Here is a 26,712-nt window from a genome sequence, read left to right as displayed (position 1 = left end):
AAAATGAACTAAAAAATTGCAATTAAATATTGCTTTCCTCAAAATATTCATGTTAAATTTTATTCTGGAATTCATCTTGAGGGAAGAACTCTGTTCAGAAAGTATAAAAGCTTGTTGATAATAAAGTTCTAATCCACCTATTAGTCCAGGATATTTTAACCAGGACAGTTTATATTGGAATTTGCAAAGGTCAAATAGACAATATCACAGGATCTGCTGAATGCACATTTGTCTTCAGGTGGGAACTTCACAAAAGAAGGACCTCATTTGGAGATCTTTGCGTATAACAAAACTGTGGAGACAGTCGGTCTATCAGGTATCCACCTCCTAAACTACTAACAGGTGTAAAAATAAAGGCTGGCACTTTGCATTGAGCCTAAACTCAAAGTGGAAATTCATTCGGTTGTATGAAACACAGGTGTAATGCCACTATAGAACCCAGTCCCAGTTAGCAGCTTTGCAGCTATTGTTGGGGCTGGCTTGGATTCCTTAATCGTATCTATACTATATGACTGTATATAGTGTAACCCCATGTGTTATAGTATCTTTTACTTATATATTTCCTATCTGGACATTGCATCCTCATTGGCAAAAAAAGTTAAAAACCCTAAGGGGCCACAAAAAGAGCCATGTTGAGCTTCATGTGACCCATGTGTCCCACTTAGGGGCTCAACAGATGGGTGGCAAAACGCCGCCCCTTTTTGCCCCATATCATTGCCACGGTGACCAGATGCCGCGGGAACAATCCGCTCCCTCTCAGGAGCAAAAAGAAGCTGCCACAAGCAGCTTTTTGGAAGGGGCACCATTATGGCGCTTACGTGCAATGAATACGCCCCTTGCGTGGAGTGCTGTTTGGGTGCTCCGACACTCATGCGTCGTCATGGCGCACCCCGTGTCGACAAGTGCACGCCAACATGGGGCACGGGTGGCAAAAGTAGGGCTGGGCGTGTGTGGATGCCCAGCCCTGCTTTCGGGCCCAGGCTGGCACAAAGCCTCTGTCTGTACTGGCCCTTAGTCTGTTTGCCATATAGATTGCCCAGTCCATTCTGGCTATGTCTTAGACTTTTTTCCTTTAAAGTGGGTTGCTTTGTTTTTCCATTTAGAGAATAAAGGGCATGGCACTCTGCCAGGTTGTTTGTAGGAATCTGTTTGAAAAACACTTGAGCATAAAGAACACTTGGTTCTTTAGCTTCCAAACTGCAAGCCTCTTCCTCCTCTCTGGTGAGTAGAAATCCACTTTTGGCGAACAGTCAGGGATGCCCTTGGTGTGCTGGAGGCGAGTCAGTTTACACTTTCAGACTGACTTAAAATTGTGTAGCTTTTGACCAGTAGCCATTGGGGATGCTCAGACATCATGTAGCATTCAGGAAGGACATTCACTACCTTTTCATTAAAATTATACCTATGAAAAGATTCCTGCGTTGGTTCTAAAGAAAGCTCTTGACAGGTATAATATGTTATGCAATCTCTAGTCCTCCACTGCACCATTTTTCTTTGTTGATTCCCGCAGCGCATGGGACATTGTCTCATCTTCCACTAAAACAATTACCGCATTGTTGCAGCAACTCCTTGGGACCTCTGTGCGTGTGTTTATTATGGCGTCCCTAGAGATATCTAGTTAGCTTATTAAATGAAGTCACAATAAGGCAGCCAAAATGAGGGGATAATGACATTAGACTTTGTTTCATGCAAAGCTGATGCATCATTGGCAACTCTTTGCTTAATAAAAGGGATGCCTATGTTGGCAAGGTTGAAGATGTTTCATTTTCAGACTTCAGGGAGATGAATGTGATAGCATTTCACAGTTTTTACTGCTTTATTAGTTATACTGTAGATACATATGCATAACAAACATCATATGGTTATTAGTGAGTTGTTAGTACAGTAATCAATCAGTCAATCAATCAATAATTTATTACAGTCACAGACCAGCATAGTTAGTATGGTAACAAATTAATAGACTTGAATAGGAGAATTAACCCAAAGGGTTAATCATTGCCTTCTTAGTAAATAGATAAGATGAATAGTCCATCTTACTTGAGGCCATATACAAATATTTGGTAATAAAAGAGAGAGAGAACACAAACCGATCATTACTTATTGGCTAGTATTGCAATTGTTACTTTGTTCTCAGCTTTAGCAAAGTTTGCCAGTTAAAAGATTAGATATGCATGGAAATAAACCAAAAAGTTCGAAAGCAGAAAATGTCCTCTTTTTGTTTTTGTACCCAGCTTTTCATAATTTCTTATATTTATGAGAAGGGAGGTTTTCTTTCTAAAAACGTTGCCCAGTTCATGGGGGCATCTCATTAGTTTGAACTCAAGATTCATTGTCTAGTTGTACCAAGTTTTGTTACCCTTGCTCTTACAATTCCTGGATCTGTTTTTACCGAATTTTGTGCCAGTTGGTTTATATGTTGGTTTGTGGCCATTGCAACTATACTTGAGCATCAGTATACTTTCATATGTCCTTGTTGGCATATATTCTGTGTTGGCTTTTTTTGAAAGATCAGCATTTCATGTTACGAAAAGCTGTTTGCATAGATGATCCTCCTTCAGAAGGCCTCAGTTTAATTCCTGGCATCTCCAAGTAAGACAAGAGAAGAAGCCTTTAAAATGCTGGAAAGTCACTCCCAGGTCATTGAGATAAATGTGCCATAATGCCCTTGCAACATCTTTAGGTCACCAGTTTAATCTTAAACTGTTCCAAAACTGTACTTTAAAAGTCAAAATCAAGAGGTGATTCAGAAGAGGACTCAAAAGTGGTGTGGGTTTGCAGACTGCATCTCTACGTTTGCCTCTTGAAACCATTAAAGTCCATGCTTGAGACAGGTTGAATATCCCTTATCAGGAATTCTGAAATCCAAAGTACTCCAAAACCCAAAAATTTATCTCAGATGGCTGAGATAGTGACACTCTTGCTTTCCAGTGGTTCAGTATACACAAACTTTGTTTCATGCACAAAACCATTAGAAATATTATGTATAAAATTACCTTCAGGATATGTATATGAGGTGTATATGAAAATTAAACAAATTTCATGTTTAGACTTGGGTCCCATCTCCAAGATAACTCTATCTATCTATCTATCTATCTATCTATCTATCTATCTGCATGCAAATATTCAAAAATCCAGAACCCAAAACACTTATGGGTTCAGGCATTTTGGATAAAGGAGACTCAACCTGGAAAAGACTTTATCTCGAAAGACAGAGCAGCCTTCATGATGTTCCTGACAGAGTGACTATGTTATGTTTTAGGTGGTCAGCAGAGAGGAGGATTATACTGTCATGATATTATTCTTTGCTCAATATTTCATTTTATGTATTCTTCATTGGGTAGAAAAAGCAGACCATAACCCGCTTTCTTGAATCAAATTTGATTATGTTTAAAATATTACACAGCCTTAGCAAAGGCGTGCAATGAATTTAAATGATTTCCACTAGAAGCTGCCCTGGGTATATTTGGGCCTTTTTTTCACATTTCTTGAATGACAAAATACTGTCATATTGTGCAAAGACTTTTATAGGACAAACTCTGTAATCCCAAATGGATGTTTTGTATGGTTCATTGTGTATGGTTCATTTCCATGTATAAAAGCTTTTGAATTTGAATTGACATTCTCACACACTAATGACACATATAGGTCTGTCCCTGGCTTTCCATTCCACCAAATGCATCAGCGGAAGTAGACTTAAGTCTAGGAAAGTTCCTGCTGCCAACTTCTTTCTTTCAGTTAGTCTCAAAGATGCTACCTCCCTAAATACAGGTTTGAAAATTGATTCACTTAGAATAATGTAGGTTTGAACAATCTGATTGCAGAAGTCTTTTAGTCAGTGTAACGTTCAGTTTGGTCAGTTAATCTAATAGGGAGCTGTTGTTTGCCATGTCTTCTGAATATGCTAATAATGAATATCAGGGAAATTTTTTAGGAGATTGAATTGGGTTGTGTGTTGTATGTAGACAACCCTTCTTAAACTTTATAGCCCCCTAGTATCTTGCAGCATCTTTTAGTGGAAGCATTCAGAAATGTGATGAGTAACCTCTGAACATTCCTTCGTAGCAATGTCGAATGACATGCACCATGACGGCTACATGGCATTTATAATATCAATTATGGATGATTGAAATGAAGTGTCTTTTAACAGCAGATAGCTGAAAAGCATTGCAATGTACTCTGAATCCAGTGGTATTGCCTTGAGCTACACTGAGGCTTCTTTTTAAACTCAGACATTAGCAGAAAGCACACCTCTGACTGCAGGCATTTAAAGATCAACAGAGGCCAAAAAAGCTTTTAAAGAACCAATGAAACCAGGAAGGCAGCCATGTTCCCTTTCAGTGTCAGGTTAGATTGCCATCTTAGGAGTGCGGCTATTTCAGGTACCGAGCGCTTAGCGGTTTGGGTCTTGTTTTGTGGAGAAAGTGTGCCACAGAAAACATCTGTTTCTTTCACCTGCAAACCGCAATGCGCGGTGGAAAAGGCAAGGCTGCAGCCACAGAGACCCAGGGGGCAGCGGAAAACCTGGCTCAAAGGAATGCGCGAGGTTATGTGCGTTCGCTCGCACTCACCCCTGAAACGTAGTATCAGAAAGAAGGCTTAAAAGGAGAGGATGCTTTTAAGGAATGTGATACACCACAAAGTGGGCAGATCAGGTTGCTTTTCAGCTTGGGTGTTCTTGCTGCATGCTCTCTAAATAATGTGGGTTTTCGAATCCTGTCTAATTTCAGCATCATGCAGAAACTCTTGGCCTTTTCTTATTTGTTGCAGAACATTTTCTCCTTATCTCAGTTTCCTTGCTGGAAAAGAAGCAATTGCAGTGAAAGTGGCCGTGTTTTCTTTCTTTAAACTTGCCTTGTGTGAAATCATCCCTGGTTTTCCTTTCTTCTACATTGAGACTCAGGGTTCGATGCCCAGCTTGGCCATAAAACCCAATGTCAAATGTCTTCTGAACAAACCTTGCCAAGAAAACCCCAGGATTGTGCATTGTGCTGTGTGGCGTATTTATCTATTTTTATTGAAAAATTGGCCCCCAAAAACCTGGGTCAACTTATTTGCGGGTCAATGTAAGTGATGTATTTTCACTCTTCTCCTTCTCTGAGTAGAGTGGCAAACGGTATGAGCTTAGTTCATCCTGGAAGCACCAAAAAGAAGCACCAACCTCCTTAAACTCTTTCCACCATGATGCTGCTTCTGGCCTTTTTGAATGCTTTGATGGGAAAATGGCAGTGGCAGCATCTCTTTGGTGCTTCCTCTCAAAGAGGAATTGGGCTTAGAGGATCAGAATAAAACATTTCTACATGAAGACAATAAACTCTGTCCTTTACGTCCTTTGTTGCATGCCCCTAGTTTTTATCCTTGACTTATCCACGAGTCATATTGAAATCCATAATTTTGGCCCCCAAACTTGCCCTCAATGTATGTGTGAGGTTGACTTATATTTGAGTATATATGGTACTTTGCAGAGCAAAAGTTTATGAAATTGTGATTGATATGGCAAAAGATCATTATTGTGCTCATCTGATTGGCTATACATAAGATCCACCCAGATGGATGTGACCAAAGGTTTTATCTATCCCAGCATGTGGTCCACACTGTGGCTAAACTGCTGTTTATGGGAAGCCCCCAGCAACAAATGAGCACCAATAGCTTCCTTCTGTTCATATTCCCAAGTGATATGTATGATCATGCATATACTTCTATAGACATATGTATGTAGTCATTGCCATAATGTGTCAAATCTATGATGAATTTGTCCACTGATAACCTTACCTTTGATGAATCTCAGTTTTGACTTGGACAACCTCAATCGTATTCATTGATAAGCTTATTCTTGATGAATTTGTCTAATCCCTCTTTAAAACCCATGGTGGCCCTCAATAGTAAAAATTCTATAGTTTAACTGTGTGTTGTGAAATCGAAGGCTTTCATGGCTGGCATCCATAGTTTTCTGTGTGTTTTTTGGGCTATGTGGCCATGTTCTGGAAGAGTTTATTCCTGATGTTGTGCTGGCCAAATGGCCGTAATAAAGTCATTATTATTATTCCTGATGTTTCTGTGGCTGACATCTCCAGAGCATCTGTGGCTGGCATCTTTAGAGAATGCATTCTCTGAAGATGCCAGCCAAACGTCAGGAATAAACTCTTTTAGAACCCGGCCACACGGCCCGAAAAACCCACAAAAAACTATAACTGTGTGTTGTCTGAAGAAACCCTTTACCTTGCATTTCTGATCATTTTGGACCGCCACTGCGATTTAGTATTAGGAGAGAGGCAGAAAGTGTCCTCCTAGTCCCATTTTTCCACATCATGCACAGTCCTGTAGACTTCTATTAAGCCTTTACTCACCTTGTTTTCCAAATTAAACATTCTGTCTCTTGATCATTTTGGTTGCCACTTCACCTTTTCCGGCTCTTTGGCGTTGTTCTTGAGGTCAGGGACCAGAACTGCGTAAAGTCTTCTGAGTGTGGTCCCATCATAGTTTGGACACATTATGACACTGACTGCATGCATATGTCTATCCAAGTATAGCCCATAAGAGGCCATCTGAATAATTCATAACTTTGTGTTTTTGGAAAGAGATCTCCATTGCCATATCGCATGAAACAGGATTCTGAATCTCTCCAGATTATGGCATGTATGGGGCTACTTAAAAAACAAATGTTTGTCTGGAATTTTGCAGTTGATATTTCCCATTTTGCGTTTTAGAGGCCATGGTGAAAGACGACATGAACAACTACATCAGCCAATACTACAATGAGCCCAGTAGCGGTAAGGTTTGAATTCTGAAATTTTGACTTTAACATACTTGCAGACAGCTTCACTGAATGAAGCAGAACTAGCCAAAGAGAGAAACCAGATTAGCCTTGGATGGTGAACCATACTTTGGATCAATGTGGGCGCCAAATGGAGGAGGCTTGGTTTCTAAAAGCAGAGTCTGTGTTACCCAAACCACCAATTGCATTCCTGATGTACAAACTCCCAACTGAACAACTACATTTTATGCATTAGCTAAAAGGGAAAGCATTCTTCATGTGGTTGTGGGCACAGTCTTATTTTTTATTCATGTATTTTAGACTAACCACTGGGTTTGCCAGTCGTTCAGGGACCATGCTTTCTTCTTCCTTCCTTTGCTTATGAGTGAGTGTTCAAGCCAACCTAAGGCAACCTCATGAATATCATAGGTTTTTTAGGCTAGAAATACTCAGGTGGTTTGGCCAGTACCTCCCTCTGAAATATAGCCCACCTTTGTGGTCTCCTATCCAAGTACTAACCAGGGCTGCCTCTGCTTAGCTTCCAAGATCAAACAGAAATGTATGTGTTTAGTGTATTTAGGCCACCTTTGCTTATGACCTACCTTATAACCTGCTCAACATATATAATAAAAACAAAACAGCTAGATCAGAAAATGAGCATCTCCAAACAATCAGAATAAATTGATCGGATGAAATTAAAAGTGTTGCAAGCAGAGACATGTAAAGTAGCAACAAGGTATCAAATACAAAATCAGAAGAAGTATATTTCTGTTATATTTTTAATGTAGATTTATATTGTTTTTAGATTATTTTAACTGTTTTTAAATTTTATTGTAATGTTGGTCCCTTCAGGGAGAAAGGTGACATACATACATGAACTAAATAAATACAAATAAGTAGCAGATTGGCACCCACAAAAGCTCATGCTAAAATAAAATAGTATTTATTATTATTAAACCAGTTAATCTCAAAGGTGCTGTTGGATTCTTTCCTCTCCCCTTTTCCTCCTTTATGTAAATCTAATACTTAAGTATGATCTGTTGGGGTGGGGGGGGGGAGTTGTTCATAACCAGTGGAGTAATTTTGATTAATTTATTAATAATTTACTGACTAATTTCTAATTGTTTGGGGGTAATTTTTAATCTATGTTACACATGTAGCTCATATTTATGTATTTTAAGCTTCTAAAAATCTTAAGATTTTTTTAATAATACAGCCGTGTCAACCTGAAAAGTGGCCTCTGATCACTGCAACAAATGTCCATTCCACTTGTGAAGAAGAGCAGCCCCATTAAACCCTGCAGCTGTCTGCAAAGTTGTCCTGGCATGGGATAGCTTCATGTCATTCTTACCTTTCTTTTAAAAGAAACACATTTCTTTTACCATCTGAGGACAGCCATAGTCAAGAAGCTAAAGTATTATTATTTGCATAGGTTGTTTTGGCTGCAACTCAAATGCATACATTCATGTGGGTTAACTTTGCTGAAACGGGTGATGGGGGGTTAAGAATACTTAACATTATGGGTTCACCCCCAGATGCACAATCCATCTATGGATTCTTGCATGAAGGTCCTATTAAAATAAATAGAAGTTGTACAGCTTTCATACATTTCAGCGGAGCTTGAAAAAGAACTGTGTGGATCCAAGAGCTTCCATTTTTTCCCCCTGGCACAGGCTTTTGGAAAGCTCTGGGCTCCCCATGAAGTCAGTCATAATGATTTTAAGGTTCACTTGCCCTTGGAGGTCTGCCTACTTTCATTTAAGAATATGGCATCTTGGATGGGAACCGGGGAGGACTCTCCATTGGGGAAAACGGACGCTAAGACAGTTTAAGCGAGCCTCATGCTGGGAACCTTTTAAAGGGGTTAAACTGAATGAGAGAAGGATAAAATAACTCGACACCAGAGGAGGCCGATGTGAGAGCCGTGGTCACGGGGTCATCGTTGAAATGGATTTCTTCCTCCTATCCAACACACAGATACACACATACCTTTATAGTCTCCAAAGAGTCAGCAGAGTTTTCTAGAATTTCATGCATCCAAAGCAGCTTACCTATTTTTTTATTATTAAAAATAACTTTATTGCATTAAAAAAAAGCATACACATTTAAGGAAACGTTCAGCAATCCCACTGATTAACACATTGCACAAATCATTTAAACAATTCCAATACTCTTATAACTTCATGCCCTACATCATTCACAAAAATGTATAACATTTAATCCATCATAAGATTTCCCTTACATACCCATCCGAACTTACAATTACTGTACTTCTGCTGTTGCATTGCTTATGTTATTTAATACAGATTTTTGTGGGTTTTTTGGACTATGTGGCCATGTTCTAGAAGAGTTTATTCCTGACGTTTCACCAGCATCTGTGGCTGGCATCTTCAGAGGATTTAGGTTCTCTGAAGATGCCAACCACAGATGCTGGCAAAACATCAGGAATAAACTCTTCTAGAACATGGCCACATAGTCCAAAAAACCCACAAAAAACTATGGGTGATGGCTATGAAAGCTTTTTCAGCTTTCTTTTTTTATTCCTCTTTCCATTATTCTTCATGCCCCCACCTCTTTTTATTTCATTCGCATTCTTTCTTAGTTTGGGACTATGTTACATTTTCAATAACTTAGTTACTAATTTTAATCTTAATATTTTCTATTTCTTTTCCAGAAAGCATCTCACTCCCTTTAATATATAATATATATATCTGCAAGGAAATGGCAGAATATAAATAAATTATTATTATTATTATTATTATTATTATTATATCTTATTTCTCTGCAATTATGACCATTTCTCTCTACAATATCTTAATAGCGGTTCCCACATAACTTTCCATTCTTTTATTGACTTATCTCTTAATAGCATAGTTAATTTGTCCATTTCTAATATATCTATTGGTTTTAGAAGCCATTCATCTGTTGAAGAGATTTCTGGTTCTCTCCAGTGTCTTGCAAGGATCATGTTTGCTGTTGTTATTAAATACAATATAACTTTTAAGTGCTTTCCTTCCTCCTTGTCCTCCACCATATTCAATAGACACATTTCTGGATCATATCTCTTGAATTAACTTAATTATCTTATGTACCTCTTGCCAACATGTTTTTATCTTTGGGCACATCCACCACATGTGATAAAATGTACCTCTCATTCCAAACAATTTAAAGTGAATTTTTCTTCTTGTCCTTATTGCCTATTCTATTTTGTTCTTTCTTATATTCCCATCTCTTCATGTATCTTTCTCCAACTCCTTATACCTCTATATGACCCCTCCTCATCTCTTTGTAGCCTACCGAATTTTGTGGGGAGTGTAACTCTTAAGAAAATGTTGTTTTTTCATTTGTAGAGGAGCATCCTAAATAGGATTATATTTAAATATGCATTGGCAATGCAGGTCACGGAAGTGCAGATTTAGGCTAGAATCCTGTGCGTGGCTTACAGTGGCGTAACCTCTTCTGCAAGGAGTTATCCAATAGTTCTGGTTGTGATGTTATTATCATAAGTGTGAACCTGTATTTGCACTGAAGTTCTAACATTTTGTATTTCACATGCTCTCTGCTTAATGCAGAGGTGGGGAACATGGGGCTGTCCAGCTGTTGTAGGACTCTATCTCCCATGAGCCCTAGCCAACATGGTTGGGAGTCGTATCTGGTGAGAGCTATAGTCCAACAATATTGGAAGGGCCGTGGATTCCCATCTCTAGTTTACTGGTGAAATGGATCTTGGAGACGTGAGCCTAAATCCTGTCTAGAGAAGATTTAATGAATCAGTAGGATTTGGCCACATGTTGACCTACCATTCAACAATTAAGTCAATGGGCCTGTTTTACTTGGACAGAATTCTGGCCAAGACCTCTTTCGCTGGTGGGGCCCTTCCTGATTTCTGGCATGGCTGCTCTGCTGTTAATGTTTTACGCCTCCTTTATGTTTGTGTGCAGACAGCGGCGTTCCCGAGGGAGCTATCTGTGTCATTACGACCGCCGCCATCGACGTCCACCAGCCCAACATCTCCTCAGACCTCTTTACAGTGGAAGTGCCAATGAAGATCATAGGGAGCAATGGGACTTCCACCAGCATCTCCAGGTCCACGGACAGCTCTGTCACCCGGGCTCAGAGCGACAGCAGCCAGACCTTTGGCTCTTCCACGGACTGCAGTACGACCCGGGAGGAGTCCTCTGAGTATTGCCCTTTGGAGAGGGCCTGCCATGTAGCCAAACGCGATCAGGTAGATTCTTCTTCCAGCCAAAGCAGGGTCAACAACGCCGTGGTGCAAGAACTGCTCTCGTCTTTGTCCGATGACTCCTGCTTGACGCAAAAAAGACTGGATCCGGTCAACCTTAAACTGCCAAGCCCAGCAGGGTCTACCAAAGCCAGCCCTGAACTGGAGCACCGAGTGAACATTTACAACAAGAAGAACCAAGAAAGCTTTGGTGTGTTTCAGATCAAGCCGGTAATCCACTTCCAGCAGAACGCACCAGTGATCGACAAGTATACGTCTTTGGAATCCAAAGATCAAAAGTTAAACAGGGTCCCAGATTCATAGTCCTTTTGTTGCCATGGAAGGGGAGGGGGGTTAATAAATGAAGGAGACGTTTCACAAGGGGGACATTTTAGTGCTTTAAGCGGGGCCATCCAAGCCATCCCTGGGTGGGCATTTTGTGTGGATTGGAATGAGCTGAAAATTCATTTTTTTAAAAATGCATGAGTTGGGAAAGCCAGCACGAAAAACTTGACATTTCTACCATATGAAGTCCTCAGGCTTCGCCCCCCAAAAGAAGAAATGGGGCTTGGGGGAACCACTCTGTTAAAACAATGACCTCAAAGATGTATAGATTCTTAATGCATTTCTTTTATTCTTTTTTTTTTAATAAGGCATACATAATTCCCCCAATTTTTACGAAACTCTGGACAATCTTCTATCAGGTCAGGTTTCAGCAGGGTACAGTACAAGCAGATGTAAACTTCTCTCCTACTGCAATTTCTTACAATTTCCCTTTGTACATGACAGCTATAAGACCCCCTTTGTATAAATAATGGCAATTATTTTTGTTCTTCCTGGGGAGAAGGGAGGGGAAATCATTTTTCAAGGCGCACTTTGAATGATGCCGATCAAAGAAATTTGGAAAAAAAAGAAGTGTGATCTCTTTATTTTTAGCATGAACTTTGCAGGGGGGAAATATTTTGACAAAACTAATTGCCTCCAAGACAACCGAATGAAGATGGACATTTTACAAATATTGTTTAATTAAAAAGGGTTTTTTTTAAAAAAAAGAAAGCAAAGACAAGCCTAAATTTGTTCAGGTTTTATTTTTGCAGCAACAGAGTTGGTACTGAGATGGTAGCGTTTCTTTGAAACGTTGGTTTAACATCCTTTGTGGGATGACCTGATGGACAGGGAGTTTTGCTTTGCGGATGTGCATTTCTTAAGCATCTTACTTGAGTGGGTTGAAACATCCAATATGCCTCTAGTGCCAGTGTGACAAAACCTCATTATTTTGTGTAATTTTATATCTCAAATAACAACGTAGATGTGTTCCTAGGCATTAATTTTCTAATAGAAAATTTGGTACCAGAAACAAGAAATCACACGGGAAGAATAGACAGGTTCCGAGCAGCTCAACGTGTTTCAGCAAATCTTTTATTCAAAACTAGGAGCGTCTACCTTTGCAATGAAAGAACCTGGTCAGGTAAGACTTGGATAAGCAAAACATTCTGAACTTTCTCAAGATCACTTTAAAGCTCCTTCCAAAATGCATCTTTGTCTTTCACCAGCCGGCACTTTTCTTATGGTCAAACTTATATGCTCTTTTTAACACGGTGGTGGTAGATGCTGAGACAAACCTATCTACTGTCTCCATTTCTCTCTGTTTCGTCTATGCTCAGTAAGTGATTCTGGATGTGGCTGCTGTTCACCTTGCCTGCAGCACAGCGAGGATCAGATGGAGACTAATCTCATTCTTTCTTAGCTCAAGGCTTGCTTATTTCATTGTTTACTGAGAGACACTGCTGCAACTCAGCACCAAAAGCCCTGTGTCTCTCTAGCCCTCCTTCGCTGTCCTCCCCAATGCTGATACCATTTTTTAGTTTTTAAAACTTCTAGCTAGATAAATGATGAGGAAGAGAAGTAGGGAGTGGGCAGGTAGGAGGGGAAAAGACTTTGTTAGAAGGAGCTTCGTTGTCAAAGGCTTTGTTGACTGAGGTATGGCTGTACATGACATTACTTTGCACCTTTGAACATGGTTTGTGTTAGAGTCAAAGTGCTGGAGAGTATACTGTATATACTCATGTATAAGTCTAGAAATTTAGGTCAAAAAATTGACCCAAAAAACCTGAGTTGACTTATCCATGGATCAATGTAAGTACTGTATCTTAACTCTTATTTAAAAGAAGGAGCAATCCCCTGGTGAAAAGCAAGAGCATAATCTGTCCTGGAAGCACTGACCTCTCTACTCTCTCATCCATCCCACCTTAAGAGGAAGCACAAAGAGTTATGTCTGCTGGAATTTTGTGAGTTCTTTGACATTGTTTTGCTTTGCTTTGTCCTTTAGACCCTTTGCTATATGGCCCTAAGTTTTAACCTTTATGGTACTCATTACATAGAGAGATCTTGGAGCACCTTTGAGACTAACTGAAAGAAAGAGGTTGGCAGCATGAGCTTTTGTAGACTTAAGTCTACAAAAACCCATACTGCCAACTTCTTTAGTTAGTCTCAAAGGTGCTACAAGATCTCTTTACATACTGATTTTACAGACTGACATGGCTATGTCAAATTGACTCAAAAAACTGAGTTGACATATCCATGGGCCAATCTAAGTACTGTACTCTTGTTTTAAAAGGAACCATCCACAGGTGAAAGTCAAGAGCATCCTGGAAATACTGATTCCCTCACTACTCTCTCATCCATCCATCCAACCTTTAGTGTGAGCACAAAGTTATGCCTGCTGGAATTTTGTAAGTTCTTAGGCATTGTTTTCCTTTCCTTCGTCCTTTAGATCCTTTGTTAAATGCCCCTAGGTTTTACCCTGGACCTATCCATAGGCCAGAGCAAAATCCTTAATTTTGGCACCGAAACCTGACCTTGACTTATACATGAGGCCAACTTATAGTTGAATATATATACGGCACATTTCCCACTTGTTTCACCCACTTTTGTGTTGAGGCTGGTGGTGTACTGTGGAAGTTTTGGAGGGAGGAGGAATTTGGAATTTTCTTTTCCAAGGCTTGCAATATGTTGGGCTAGTTTCTGCTCTAGCAGAGACAGGGATTCAACCACATTTAAAGGAATGTTCGTGGATTACTCAGGAAGTTGCTTGGATGCAAAATTTGGTTCATAGTTGTTAGCTAATGAGTTGACCTCAATTCATGTTGACCTTGTAGATGTCTCCAAGACTCCCTGTCCTCTAAATTCTGTTCAGGTCCTGCAAACTCAGACCTGTGTTCTCCATCTGGCATTTGAACTTCCTCTCTTTCTACTTCCCTCCACCTTTCCTAGCATTATTGTTTTTCCAATGAGTCTTGTAGTTTCATGATGTGGCCAAAGTATGACAGCCTCAGTTTAACTATCTTGGCTTCTGGGGAAGTTTCTGGCTTGATCTGTTCAAGGACCCATTTATTTGTCCTTTGGGCTGTCCTTGGTACCCTCAGCACTCTTCTCCAGCACCACATCTCAAATGAGTTTATTTTTATCCGCTTTCTTCACTCTCCAGCTCTCACATCTGTACATGGTGATGGGAGTTACAATGGGATTGGACAATTCTAACTTTTAGTGCTGTTTTATATCATTTGGGGATATTAGACAAGGTTGTGTCTGTATTGAATGGTTAAGCTGCCTACCTAATACTTTCATGTCCCCTTTTATATACAGCAGCCCCTTACATTTAAACATTACTAGAAGCCATCGCCTTTGCCAAGCATGTTTATGTTTGTGAGAAAAAGGCTGTTTTGGAGACAAGAATAGAACATGAACCCAAGAGGCCTGATGGGAGCTGGAAGCTAGACAAACAGATGGGCTTAGAGGCCCAGAGTCTGGAGATAGTATCTGGCAGTGGTTCTGTCTGCCTTCTGGGATGGTTATTATTTTTAATACTTCTGTAAAGCAGCTAAGAGGAATCAGCTTTTCCAGTCATATTGGGACACCGGTGCAGTGTTGTTGTTTTTTGCTGTTCACAGTGATCTGTGCTGAGTATTAGGAAGTGCTGAAGTGCATATTCAGGGGCAGGGACAACAAGAAGTTGAAGAAAAATTAAGCTTGCTCAAGTAAGACAAAGCTTGCCATTTCTCCTTTTTTTTAAAGACTGCTGTACTCCCATCTTTAGAGTCTAGGTGGGTTTTACTGATTGCAGAAGAAGGGGAAACAGTTGTTTCTTCTTAGCACAAAGTAGACAGGAACAATGCATATTCCTACACAATAATTTCTTAATGTGCCCTTGCAGGCTGGAGGTTCTGTGCCCATCTAAGACTGCAAGAGACCATGCATGCAGCAGAACAGTTCTTAACGTCTGTAGCTTGTATTCTGCTACTAAAGTGTGCATAGACCTTGCTAAACAGGAGATTACTAGATCCTTTCCTCTGGAAGCCAGTAAGACTATTTTTGGCCCCTTCATAAGAATACTGTATCCAAGCATATCTGTAGAACCTGCCAATTTGCACTGTAGATAACTTATGAAAAGATCGCAAAATTTAACCAAGCCTTTAATCTCATGGCATTGGAAAACTGAATGCCTCTGCTGCTTTTTTGGAAAGTAAGCAGTCCCAGCCCTGTTTGATAATGATCATTGTTGTCAGTGTTGTTTTCTCTCCTATGTGCTCACCTGTGGTGCAAGATAAACCATAGGAAGGCCTTATATTGAAAGGTTGCTCAAGAATGCATATGAAGCTGCCTCTATATTGCAGAACCATGGGATTGCCTACCCTGGAGCTGTCTCCAAGGTCTTGGGAACATGTCCTTTCTAGTTGTTAGATACCACAGGTTCATTCAAGGACCTTTTCTCATATATGCTGGAGCAATGCTTTGTATACATGTTTCAAAAGGATACAGAGTCCTGGATCTTTAGGATCTTTTCCTCACTTCACACTAAAAACAGATCATTATAGAAGCAGCTGCATTCTGAGGGATGAGCAAACTGCTTGTACCAGCATGTCGTGGTTTCTGAACTCATTTTAATACCATATACTCTGTTTTCCTGTACACAGAAGCATTAAGCCCAGTTGAGCAGCACGAAACATTATTGAAAGTAGGAGTTCCAGTACCTTCAGTGCTGCTTTTGATCTTCTGCTGCACAAAATCCCAAAGACAAGAACTCTTGAGTAGTCACTGCTACTTTAAGCAATTTTCCAGGTAAACACAAGATGAACACAGAAGGTGCATTATATCGCTTGCCATGCAGTGATACCTCCTTGCCTAGTATCAATGACTCTTTTCATAGCTCATCTACACTTTCTGTAACTAAACACCTCCAGTAAGCCTACGGGGGAGTATACATCTCTAGATCCCAATGGCACAAATCATTTGTCACTGCCAGATACAGCTCTGTGGGAAATAGCCCCTTCGTGAGTTTTTATCTTCTACAGGCTAAACTGTTCTGTTTCTCTTTTGCCCCTTGTCTCTTCCAACTTTGTGGTCATTTTGTCTTTCGAAGCCTAACCATCACAGACAGGCTGTCTCTGAGGTTTCTCTTCTGGTTACAATAACTAACATCCCCACCATTATGATGTAAGCTGTCTAATCATGGCACAATCAGATTAAAGTCTGCTAATAGGGTGGCGTTTGCCAGTCCCAGGGTAGACACCCGCTCTGCCTGGCTGTCATCTTTCTATTAAAGACACAGGGGGAGATAAGAGCGCAAAGACAATTAAAAATCTAGCGACAGGCAAGGCATCTTTCTCTGCCACCCCCCTGCTATTACGCACTACCACACTGGTCTAAAGAAAAACATGCCCAGCATTAAGGCACCAAAAGGATTCTGACCTAGAAGTGAAAGCCACAAGGGCAGCCCTACTGTTTGGTAGCGAGATGAAAAACCTTGGGCTAACTTCTTTCATAGGAAAAGAACATTTATTATAAATTTTACACTTACAGTAAATACACCAGTCTCAAGTTTGTGGATTTTGATGCTTACCACTGTTTCTGATGCCTAAAAGAAGTGTGTACAACATGTGCCCAGCCATGAAATTGAGGCAGTGCACTGGCACAAAGTGCATTTTGGGGGCAGTCACACTTCCTCAAAATGAACTCCCCCAAAGTGTACTTTTCTGATGAAATGTTGATTCTTTTTTTTTGCCACAGCAATGCACTTTAGTCCTCTGAACCACAAGAAGTTACCCTCAATGTTTGGGGTTCAGAATCTGTACTATACATAAATATCAGGTCACAAAAGTGTAATATGAAATTGTGAGTACAATGCATATTTATTACATAATTAGAAAAATCATTTCAGAATCTAAATTGCAGACAAAGGTACAAATAGGTATATTACAAGGCATTTGGAGGTCGTCTAGAACATACATTTTTGGCAATAATTAAGTGGTTGTTGCATTTTTCACTTCATAAAATATAATTTAGATTTTGTTTAAAAACTCTTTCAAAGCTGAAATCACAGCCATTTCTGCCCAACGCTTGGAAACATGCGAGTTTTCACTTTTTCAAGGCTGCTGTTAACTCGGGAACAACCTGACAGAGAAAAAAAGACATTAAAATAGCTAAATAAAAATAAATGGTAAATCATGGAAGTGAGACCACATCCTAAGATACTTATGTATGAATAGATGCTTTTAATAAATGCTTTGAGTAGATCTCAAGAACATTTGGATACTCTTACAAAAACTATACTGACCAAAACCCAGTTAAAAGTATATTTTCTCATGTAATATGAAAGTGTTCCCCAGCAATCAAACAACACTGAAAGTCCTGTCTGGCATTTTAAATTCTTTTCTGCATACACACACACAGGTTCTACCCAGTGTTGTGTAATAAGGATACTGTGTGTTTGATCATGAACTTCACATTTGATTTGTGAGATGTACTTATAACCTGATAAATAGGAAGCCACACCTCTGAGTCTGCAAGACAAGATGTTGATGACCAGGACTCCATTCATACGGCTGCCAAAAGTCAAAGCTGTCTTTGACAGCACATAACAAAAATCAACAAAGATGGGATGTGCAGAACCAGGTAATGAAGGACCTCTAAAAAAACTCTATCCACACGTTTTAGAGGAAACGGCGCAAACTTCTTGGCAACTGCTGTGGCTATGCCACTTAACTGAACTCCGGCCATGCTGCACGGTGAGCCTTACTAATTCTCAAGAGCAGCCGTGTGTGAAAACAGGTGGCTGATTCGCTTGCTGACTACACCTGAAACCCTACGCAAGCCACTTGCACAAACTATCAGTTACCTTGTACTTCCAGGGGCTGGAGGATGCCCTCACTCAGAGAGATCCCAGCTGAACTCAAGACTGATGAATATAGCCTCTCAATTATTTAAGAGATCTACATTTCCATTAGGTGGAAATAATGCGGTCGTACAAAATTTATTAAGGAAATTGTCTACATGTTGTTTCTTCCGAATGTCACTTTGTCTCCAGCTTATTAAAAGGCCCATGTTTACTGCCAAGCCAGCAGGCATTAGTTCAGGCATGGCATTAAGTGCTGGCATGGTTTCTCCTGTATCTCCTCCATGGGTTATACCAGGAGTCCATGCCAGTTGTGCAGACTACATGCTTATCGAACCCCAAAGGTTAGGGGCAATCGGAGGCAGAGGGAAACTCAAAGGCAGGGAAAGGCAAACATCATTGGCAACACCAGTATACTTTTTTTAGACACAGGACTTGTATGGTGTGAAGTGAGATTTTCAGCAAGGGCATTTTGTGAAGAAACATGTTAGAAGACCAACCTGTCAACCACAATCCAAATTGCATCTCCACAGCTGCATAACAGAATATGAAATTGGTCATGAAATTGATTAAAACAAGAAGTGACCAGAAGCTCAATTCTGATTTTGGAAAAGAAAACAAAAACCAAAAACATAGAGGTGGAAGGGAAGGCCTTCACAGATTAAAGCAAGGCTTTCAGAATCAAAAATTCTCCTTCTGGGGAACTTTCTTTTCCCCAATAAGAGGGATCAGAAAAGTTGCTGAGGCTGCAAAAATGGATACTAGTTACCCAGCCTAAGTGAAGTTCCACACATACCTAAAGAGACTAAAAGGTACAACCAAATCAGGCTCTTAAGTGCAAAACCTGAGCTTCAAAACTGCGAGTGCAGGAGCTGTTTGGTGAGACTCACCTTAAACAAGTCTGCTACCAAGCCATAATCTGCAACTTGGAATATTGGTGCTTCTGGGTCCTTGTTGATAGCCACTATGGTCTGAAAGGGAAAACAAACAAGGATTAGCCACAGCCGGGAAGTACTCTTGCAGTCTCTCTGTAGGCACTGGAGGGCAGCTCCTTTGTTTTTTGCCAAGAGTACCACAATTGCTCTTAGAAGAAGTTTCTGTTCCAGTTCACAGTAGAAATATAACAGTGAGGTAGAAGAACTGAATACAATCTGAAAAGCTGCACATCTGTACTTCTGTGCCCTTTGGAGTACTGCAGTTCTAGGTGCCTCATTTTGAGAAGGATATACACAAGAGAGGCTTCAGAGACGGTAACAAGGATGATAAAAGGTATGGAGAACAAAACATGGGGAAAGGCTGAAGGAGTCGAGCATGGCTCAGTCTGATAAAGAAAACACTGAAGGGGGACATGATTCCACTCTAAATAGCTAAAGGACGGTCACAGAAAGGACGGTGCAGGTTTGTTCTCTGCTGCCCCAAAAGGTAGAACCAGGTCTCATGGTTTTGAGTTACAAAAGGGTAGATTTCAATTGAACATTAAAAGGAACTTCTTAATAGTAAGGCCCGTTTGGTAATGGATTAAATACAGGTAAGGATATTGCTCTGATTTTTAATACATTATTTACATCCAGAACTAGCACTCTGGGCAAACAAAATTACTGTATATACTCAACTGCAAGTCGACCTCATGTACAAGTTGAAGGCAAGTTTTGGGATCAAAATTAAGGAATATGAAATGACCTGTGGGTAAGTTGAGGGTAAAATCTTGGGGCATGTAACAAAGGATCTAAATGATGAAACAAAGGAAAATAATACCAAAGAACTACAAAATTATGGCAGGCGTAATTATTTTGGCTTCCACTAAAGGCTGGATGGAAGAGAGGATTGTGCTTCCAGGACAGACTGCACTCTTGCCTTTCACCAGGGGATGGTTCCCTTTTTAAAAAGAGTGAAAATATAGTATTTACATTGATCCATGGATAAGTCGACCTAGGTTTTTGGGGTCAGTTTTCTGACTGAAATTTCTAGACTTATGTATAAGTATATACAGTAGACTAAATATATACTACATGGAACAAAAATGAGAGAGAGGATACAAAGAGCTAAATTCAAGCCACAAACCCTAAACAGCTTGGGGCCAGGATATCTGAAAGCCCAGCTCCTAATATATCAACCTCTCCTGAATCTGAGCTATCCAGAATCTGAACTAACTGACAGTAAGAACTGTTTGACAGCGGAATACACTGCCTTGGGGTGTGATGAAGTCTCCCGGTTAAACAGATTCTGGATGGCCATCTGTAGGGAGTGCTTTGATAGTGTCTTTGATAGTGTTTTGCATGGCAGAATGGGGTTGGATTGGATGACCCTTGGGGACCCTGTGCTTCTAACACAGATTCTATTTTCTAATCAGCTAGGCTGGCCGCTCACAAAACTAGAAATAATGTCAGCACAGCAATGGTTTTATATATAGTAAAAACCAACGCAAACAATGATATGCCACTTGCCTTAATAAGCCTATTACAATAATTGTAAGAGACCTAATTAATACATAATTAAAGACGAAAATAGCATTTAACTCCAGAAAGGAATGAGGAAGGGGGAGAGGAGAGGCAATCCATTCTTTAGACGGGGGGGGGGGGGAAGCCTAGCTTTCTACCTTGTCATAAGTACAAATAAATTATACATTTTGCTTGCCGAAAGCTTTGTGGACCACATTCAAAAGCATCCTCGAAGTGTGCAAGTTCACAATGCCAGATAATTCACAGCAAAGGGGGGGATCCACTCAAGAGACTGTTGCCATAGTTTCAGAAGGGATTTCTTTTTTAACATTTTATATAAATCTGATCTGTTTGAGCAAATACATCAGCCATCTAGTGTTGATAATAAACACAGAAGTAGGGCACCGGTCAAGTAAAAGAAAGTTAAGCTCTTGAAAATCTGTGCTGTGAGCTTAAACACAGGAGCAATAGTGAGAAAGAGCTCTAGCTAAAAGTCTATGAAAATCTAAATATGGAACATTTTCCAGAAGCAGGAGACTGAAGTAACAGTTACTACAGAAGTGACATAAAATCCATGTTGTTTTTGATATAAAATCCTGATCACTATTTATAGTAAAGACAACTTTTCTAGCATTACGCAATGGAACATTATGAGCATGAACAGAATTTGGCTATTCTGCAGTGATTTCCAATGCATCCCCCATCTACCACCACAGATTTCCATGCAAGGAACAGGAAAATTAATGTTTTACACTAGTGGTTCCCACACATTTGTCCTCCAAATGTTTGGGACTTCAGCTCCCAGAATTCCTGACTGTTGACCTAGTTGGTTCGAGCTTCTGGGAGTTGAAGTCCAAAACACCTGGAGGACCAAAGCTTGCAAATCACTGTTCTACACCATTCTCTTATGGTGTCCTTTTTACTCAAAAAAGTAACAAGGAAACAACAAGAATTGCAAATGTTCACTTTTAAAAGCCACTGCAACAAGTAAGAGCAATGTGTTACTCTTCAAATGTGTAACAAGAGGAACAAACTGCTTTTAAGAAGTAATTTTCCAGTCACTGTAGCAGAGGTGCCATTTAAAAGGCATCTTACCTGGAGCATCGGCTGGCACACAGGTAAGGCACACTTCAGCAACATGACCCTGTGCTGAGCGCTACTATGACCGTGTGTTTTTCAAAAACCTCCACAAAGGGACAGCAACATTTAAATCTGCCATGAATTCACTATTAAGCTGCTGAACCAAAAAAAATGTAGTGTTCCAGGACACATAGCTGGCTACAGGAGCATGTGCAGAGTGAACACAGAATTGCTTTTAAAGTTATTTTGTTTTTGTCCTTGTCTTGTTTAAACCAAAAGGGCAAGAGAAGGTCTCATTTTAAAAATAATTCAAGCCATCTTCCACTGGCAACAATCTCGGTCTGAGCAATGCACCAGCCTTGCATCGGTTGAAAACATTTCAGCAACTAATGAGTTAAACCTTTTAAAGTTTTATCATCATTTTATAATAGGTTTCCATTTGAATGGATAAATGCTAGAACGTTCAAAGGCGTCTTTTACTTTATGGAGTAGTAAGTCCATAATTCAAATTGCGCATTGTTATGCATGGATTCATGTGTCAGATTCTGAAATAGATCAATGTGAGTCTTGCTGTATAGGATTCGCCAAGATAATGTTTTCTTTGGGCTAAAATCTTAACAGGGGGGCTGCAGAGGCTGAAATCAATGTATTTCAGAATGTGTGCAGGTATTAACATACTAGCGCACGCACTTTTGAGTTATAACATGATCTATTGTCAACCAACTCACTTTTTTAGAATAGAATTAATCTATGACCAGTGTATGTTTCTTGCCACCGCCAGTGGCAAGCAAACTGAGGTTTTTACACTATTTTCAGCATTATCAATGCCCTTCTTTGAGGTACACACTCAAGCACACTACCTTGCTGTCTTTCATCCCAGCTAGATGCTGAATTGCTCCAGATATTCCAACTGCGATATACAGCTCCTGAAACAAACAAACAAACAAACAAAAATAAGATTGAAAGAAACATTCCAAACTAGGAGGGGGGGAACCTATATTCTAGAAACAAGCATTGCAAACTGGTGCCTTGGGCTGGGCATAAGGAACCTTCTGCTGTTGAACTGCCATTCCTACCATCTCTCACCAATGGCCAGCCTATCAAAGGCTGATGGAAACTAGGGTTCAAGAGGACAAAAATACCATGCTGAATGGGAGAAATTAAGTAGCTGCTTGCAAAGGGCTTGTTGGCTTATTTTGGAGTGAAATACTTCTTCCCAAGCTGATTTTTGAGACATCAATACCAAACATGTAGAATGTTCTGGTATGCAGTGATTTTAAATAACCCCAAATTCTCCTACCCTTGCCTGGCAATAAGGAGAGTGCCGCATGTTTAAGACCAGAAATGTTTTGGATTTCAGATTACTTTGGATTTTGGAATACCTGTATTTGCATATACTGTAATATACACTGCCCAACCTTCTCATCTGCCCATCATCATGCATATGTTAGGGAAAATGGTATGAAAACACCAGAGAAGATAACACATATCCTAGGGCTAAAATGGGAAAAGTCAGGAATCCAATAGTTAGTTTATCCTTCTATCAATCCTCTCTGCAACATGAAGCCCTCCTTCAAGTCCAGCATTTGGGGGGGCAGAGGGAACAGGCATACAGAAAAGAGGCTTAAAAGTTGTAGTGTCTTGTTTTAGGATCCAATAAACTCAAAATGCATCTTAATTTGTACATATAAAAGGACACACAAACACCTTACAGTCCATGGACCTACTGCTTCAATCCAGAGCTGGGAAAATACACTTTTTGGACTTTAAGTCTCAGAAACCCACAGGCAGAATGGTGTCCAAAGCTCTGTTCCAGTCTGCTGTGAAGACTATCAGAGACTGGTATCCTTCAGTTGCAGAGTTAAGCAACTATACCTGACAGCAAATTCCTTATCTGTAGATATTCAGTGTAACTCCATGAGCATTCACTTGAAAACAAGCCCCTCAGATTTCACTTTGGCTTACTACCTAGCAAGTATGTGTAAGATTACTCCCTTAATATGACTCTTCCCCAAAAGGGCGTTTGGCTGATCCTGTGACATCCATGGACATGATAGACTGAGAGGAAGCGAAGACTGCTACAAATCTCAATAAATATGACATTTCCCAACACAAAGTCTAGTTCTTCAAGACATTTGCAAACGTCTTGGATTTTGTTAGTCCCCTCAGTGTTAAGGAATTACAATGTTTACATTACAAGAGGCAAACCACTTACTCCAGACAAGTTCTCAAGGGATTAATTGTGTTAAAGAGCTGTGGAGGTAACAAGTCTCAGTAACTGATCCCCCTTGCACCCTATTTCCAAAAATGAAGGTGCCATGTCATTACAACCAGACTTTTCTTTACACCTTATACAATCTGGAGGCTTGCAGAAAGCTGTAGAAATACATGAAATCTATGTGAAGTTCTTTAAAAAGTAAACAAATACCATACAAACAGAATGTCAGATAATTTTTGCATCTATTTTATAAAATATAATATTATAATTTTATATAATTGTTTTTGCTAGTTCCAGCTACAGAAAACCCACTGAATCAACTACTGACTGGTAAGTCAACATGGATGTAACTTCCACGCTTTCACCAGGTCTACTTTAGCAAAGAGCAGCAAGTGGATTATAAGTAGGGAGGAAGATGTGTGTGTGTATGTGGGGTGGTGGTGTATACACACATGCACAATGATCTGAACTAAATGAAGAATTCTTCTATTTAAGGGCTCCAGTCATAGTAAAGGCAACATGGTGACCTAGTATACTCTGACTATTTTAAGTGTACAGCTTGCATCTAAATTCTTGATCTCATACACATACACACTAGCTAGTGTTAATGTTATTCTAATCTGTTCAGAGGCCAAACATTAATGTCTACACCTTATTGTCCCCAATGCTTGTTAGCATATCTTTATATCGCAATAACGTGGTAAAGACAACACATCGTTAAGAGTTTGCAATTTTCAGTGTGTGATACCTCCCATGCCATTTGTTTATGCTTGTCCTCATTGTGTGTGTGTATGTGCCCTCAAGTTGCCTGTCAACCGAACATGTGTCACAGATCCACCTGCCCTCTCACCAGGAATAAGGGATCATGGCTAGGAAGAGAGCCAAACAGCAGCAAACAAACTGGCTTCCTCTACTAGAAGTGCAAGTTCTCTTTTGTACCTGATGTGATGGAGAAAACAAGCAGCAACACAGGGGCTGGAAGATTGGAAGAAATTCTGGATCCTTCCTACTTTTAGTAGTACAGCAGAATTTGGCTTGTCAGAGGTGCTAGGTTTTATTCCTGCCAGCTCCAAGTACAATGTTCAAATAGTGGGTGATATGAGCAATAGTCTTTGCCTTGCACCCTGAAAAATTACAAATGACATGTTGTTGCTGTTGTTGTGTACCTTCAAGTCTTTTCTGACTTATGGTGACCCTAAGACAAACCTATCACAGGGTCTTCTTGGTAAGTTTCTTCAGAGGGGCTTGCTATTGCCATCCCTTGAGGTTGAGAGAGTGACTTGCCCAGGGTCACCCAGTGGGTTTTCATGGCTGAGCTAGGATAAACTGACATAGTTTGTAGAATACTCTCAGCCTTTGGTCCCTCGCATATTGTGGACTTCAACTCCCAGAAGCTTCAGTCATCACCGTCAATGGTGAGAGGTTCTAGAAGATTAAGTCCAAAACACATGGAAGGGCAAATGTTGAGACTCACTGGGGTGGGTGTTATTCACCTGTTAGTGTCATATGCATGTAAATTCCCCTGCAGAAGCACTTAGATATTTTTGTCTGATGGGGAATGTCCATAATCAGTTTGAGGTGGCAGAAATGCATTTAAATATGTAGGTGCCACTTGGCTGCTCATATGCATTTCATATGGAAATGCTGATGCCCATTTAATTGCATATTCAGTTGTGCAATGCCACTAATGAGGCAATATTATGCAACTGCCAAGTAATTTTGTGAGCCTAATGTTATGCTCTGTGTCTCCTTGATATAGGATCTCGGCTAATACTGACCTCAAGATGATCACCAAGAATAAGGTAGGTTTCTATGTTTCTAACTCCTCCAAAACATAACACTGCTTGCAATAATAACGATTATGATATTTCTTGCCGACCTCTCCCCATGGATCGAGGTGGGGAACAACAAATAAACAATGTGTAACATCAACTAAACGCATTAATTAAAACATGCAGCAATTTAAAGGGACAAATAAGCAATGCACATTCTAAAACAATTCACCTTTAAAATGCTTCATTTAAAATTCACAATTTAAAATAATCTCAGTATGCCTGCTAGAAGAGACCTTCCTCTCATCTTTCGCTTTCTGCCCATCCTAGAGAACTGGAAAAGAGGGTGAGGTGGGAGACACGAATAATATCAAGACAATAAGTCCAACCAACATCTCTGGACTTCTTCTCACAGCCATAATCATCCTTAACTACAACTTGTCCCACATGTCACCAGGGAGGAACCACAAACAGTGGGACACTTGGAATGCCAGCAGAAAGTTCTTCATCAAACCCAGCTCTCTTCTCTCTACAGTAAAAACGTGTAGCTATAAGAGACTTCTTGATTTCAAGAATACGATTAAAAGCAATTAAGCCCCTTTTGCCTCTCTAAATATGGACCCTTAGTATGTTCGTACTGCACTGGAAGAAAGTCCTTAAACCCCAAGGATTGAAGTCATTCATGTTACTAAAGACTCCGGTAGGTCAAACATTTTCATCCCTTTCTAATCCGTTTCACTTTAAGAACTTATATGGGGCTTTGATCAACCAGGACACGTGATCACTCTTAAGAAGTGTGCTTAGGGTGTCTGCTTGAGTGCAGGCCCATACAGCATTTCTTTCTTTCTTTTTTCCCTTGCTCTCCTGGGAGCAGCACATCAATTGCTTTCAGCTAAATGCACTCTCATATGAATATTTTAGTACAATTTAATGTTTCTGCACCAACCCCTGAGGAGCAGAGCATCAATTTGAGAACACAGTTCTCTTGGACTTAAAAGCCATGCTGGATAATGCAGGATGAAAGGGGCTGTCAGTCTCCAGCTTTTTCACAAGTTAAAGG

At 40.1% G+C, this 26,712-nt stretch overlaps 2 protein-coding genes and 1 long non-coding RNA gene across 6 annotated transcripts in view; 2 read left to right on the top strand and 1 right to left on the bottom strand.

Annotated features, from left to right (window-relative positions):
- The window catches only part of TMEM266 (transmembrane protein 266), a 101,881-nt gene extending 89,809 nt beyond the window's left edge, over positions 1-12,072 (top strand). For all 4 annotated transcript variants that reach the window (XM_089538542.1, XM_089538546.1, XM_089538545.1 and 1 more), the window contains 2 exons: positions 6,705-6,767; positions 10,693-12,072. In XM_089538542.1, the coding sequence (XP_089394668.1) occupies positions 6,705-6,767; positions 10,693-11,297 (668 nt within the window). In that variant the 3' untranslated portion in view covers positions 11,298-12,072. The remainder of the gene's footprint in view (positions 1-6,704; positions 6,768-10,692) is intronic.
- Positions 12,073-12,081: 9 nt separating this feature from the next.
- The window catches only part of LOC149307178 (uncharacterized), a 21,101-nt gene continuing 6,470 nt past the window's right edge, over positions 12,082-26,712 (top strand). The window contains exons 1-3 of the long non-coding RNA XR_016282340.1: positions 12,082-12,441; positions 24,172-24,210; positions 25,640-25,682. This is a non-coding gene — a long non-coding RNA (uncharacterized LOC149307178). The remainder of the gene's footprint in view (positions 12,442-24,171; positions 24,211-25,639; positions 25,683-26,712) is intronic.
- ETFA (electron transfer flavoprotein subunit alpha) overlaps positions 17,143-26,712 on the bottom strand; it is a 25,194-nt gene continuing 15,624 nt past the window's right edge. The window contains exons 10-12 of the mRNA XM_089538547.1: positions 22,523-22,588; positions 19,035-19,115; positions 17,143-17,423 (exon numbers count right to left, since the gene is read on the bottom strand). Coding sequence (XP_089394673.1) covers positions 17,388-17,423; positions 19,035-19,115; positions 22,523-22,588 — 183 coding nt within the window. The 3' untranslated portion in view covers positions 17,143-17,387. The remainder of the gene's footprint in view (positions 17,424-19,034; positions 19,116-22,522; positions 22,589-26,712) is intronic.

Source organism: Sceloporus occidentalis, unplaced genomic scaffold (assembly GCF_023333645.1).
Source record: "Sceloporus occidentalis isolate IW3139 unplaced genomic scaffold, rSceOcc1.0.p SCAF_9, whole genome shotgun sequence".
Classification (NCBI taxonomy): Eukaryota; Metazoa; Chordata; class Lepidosauria; order Squamata; family Phrynosomatidae; genus Sceloporus; species Sceloporus occidentalis.
This window is presented reverse-complemented; position numbering and strand designations above follow the sequence as displayed.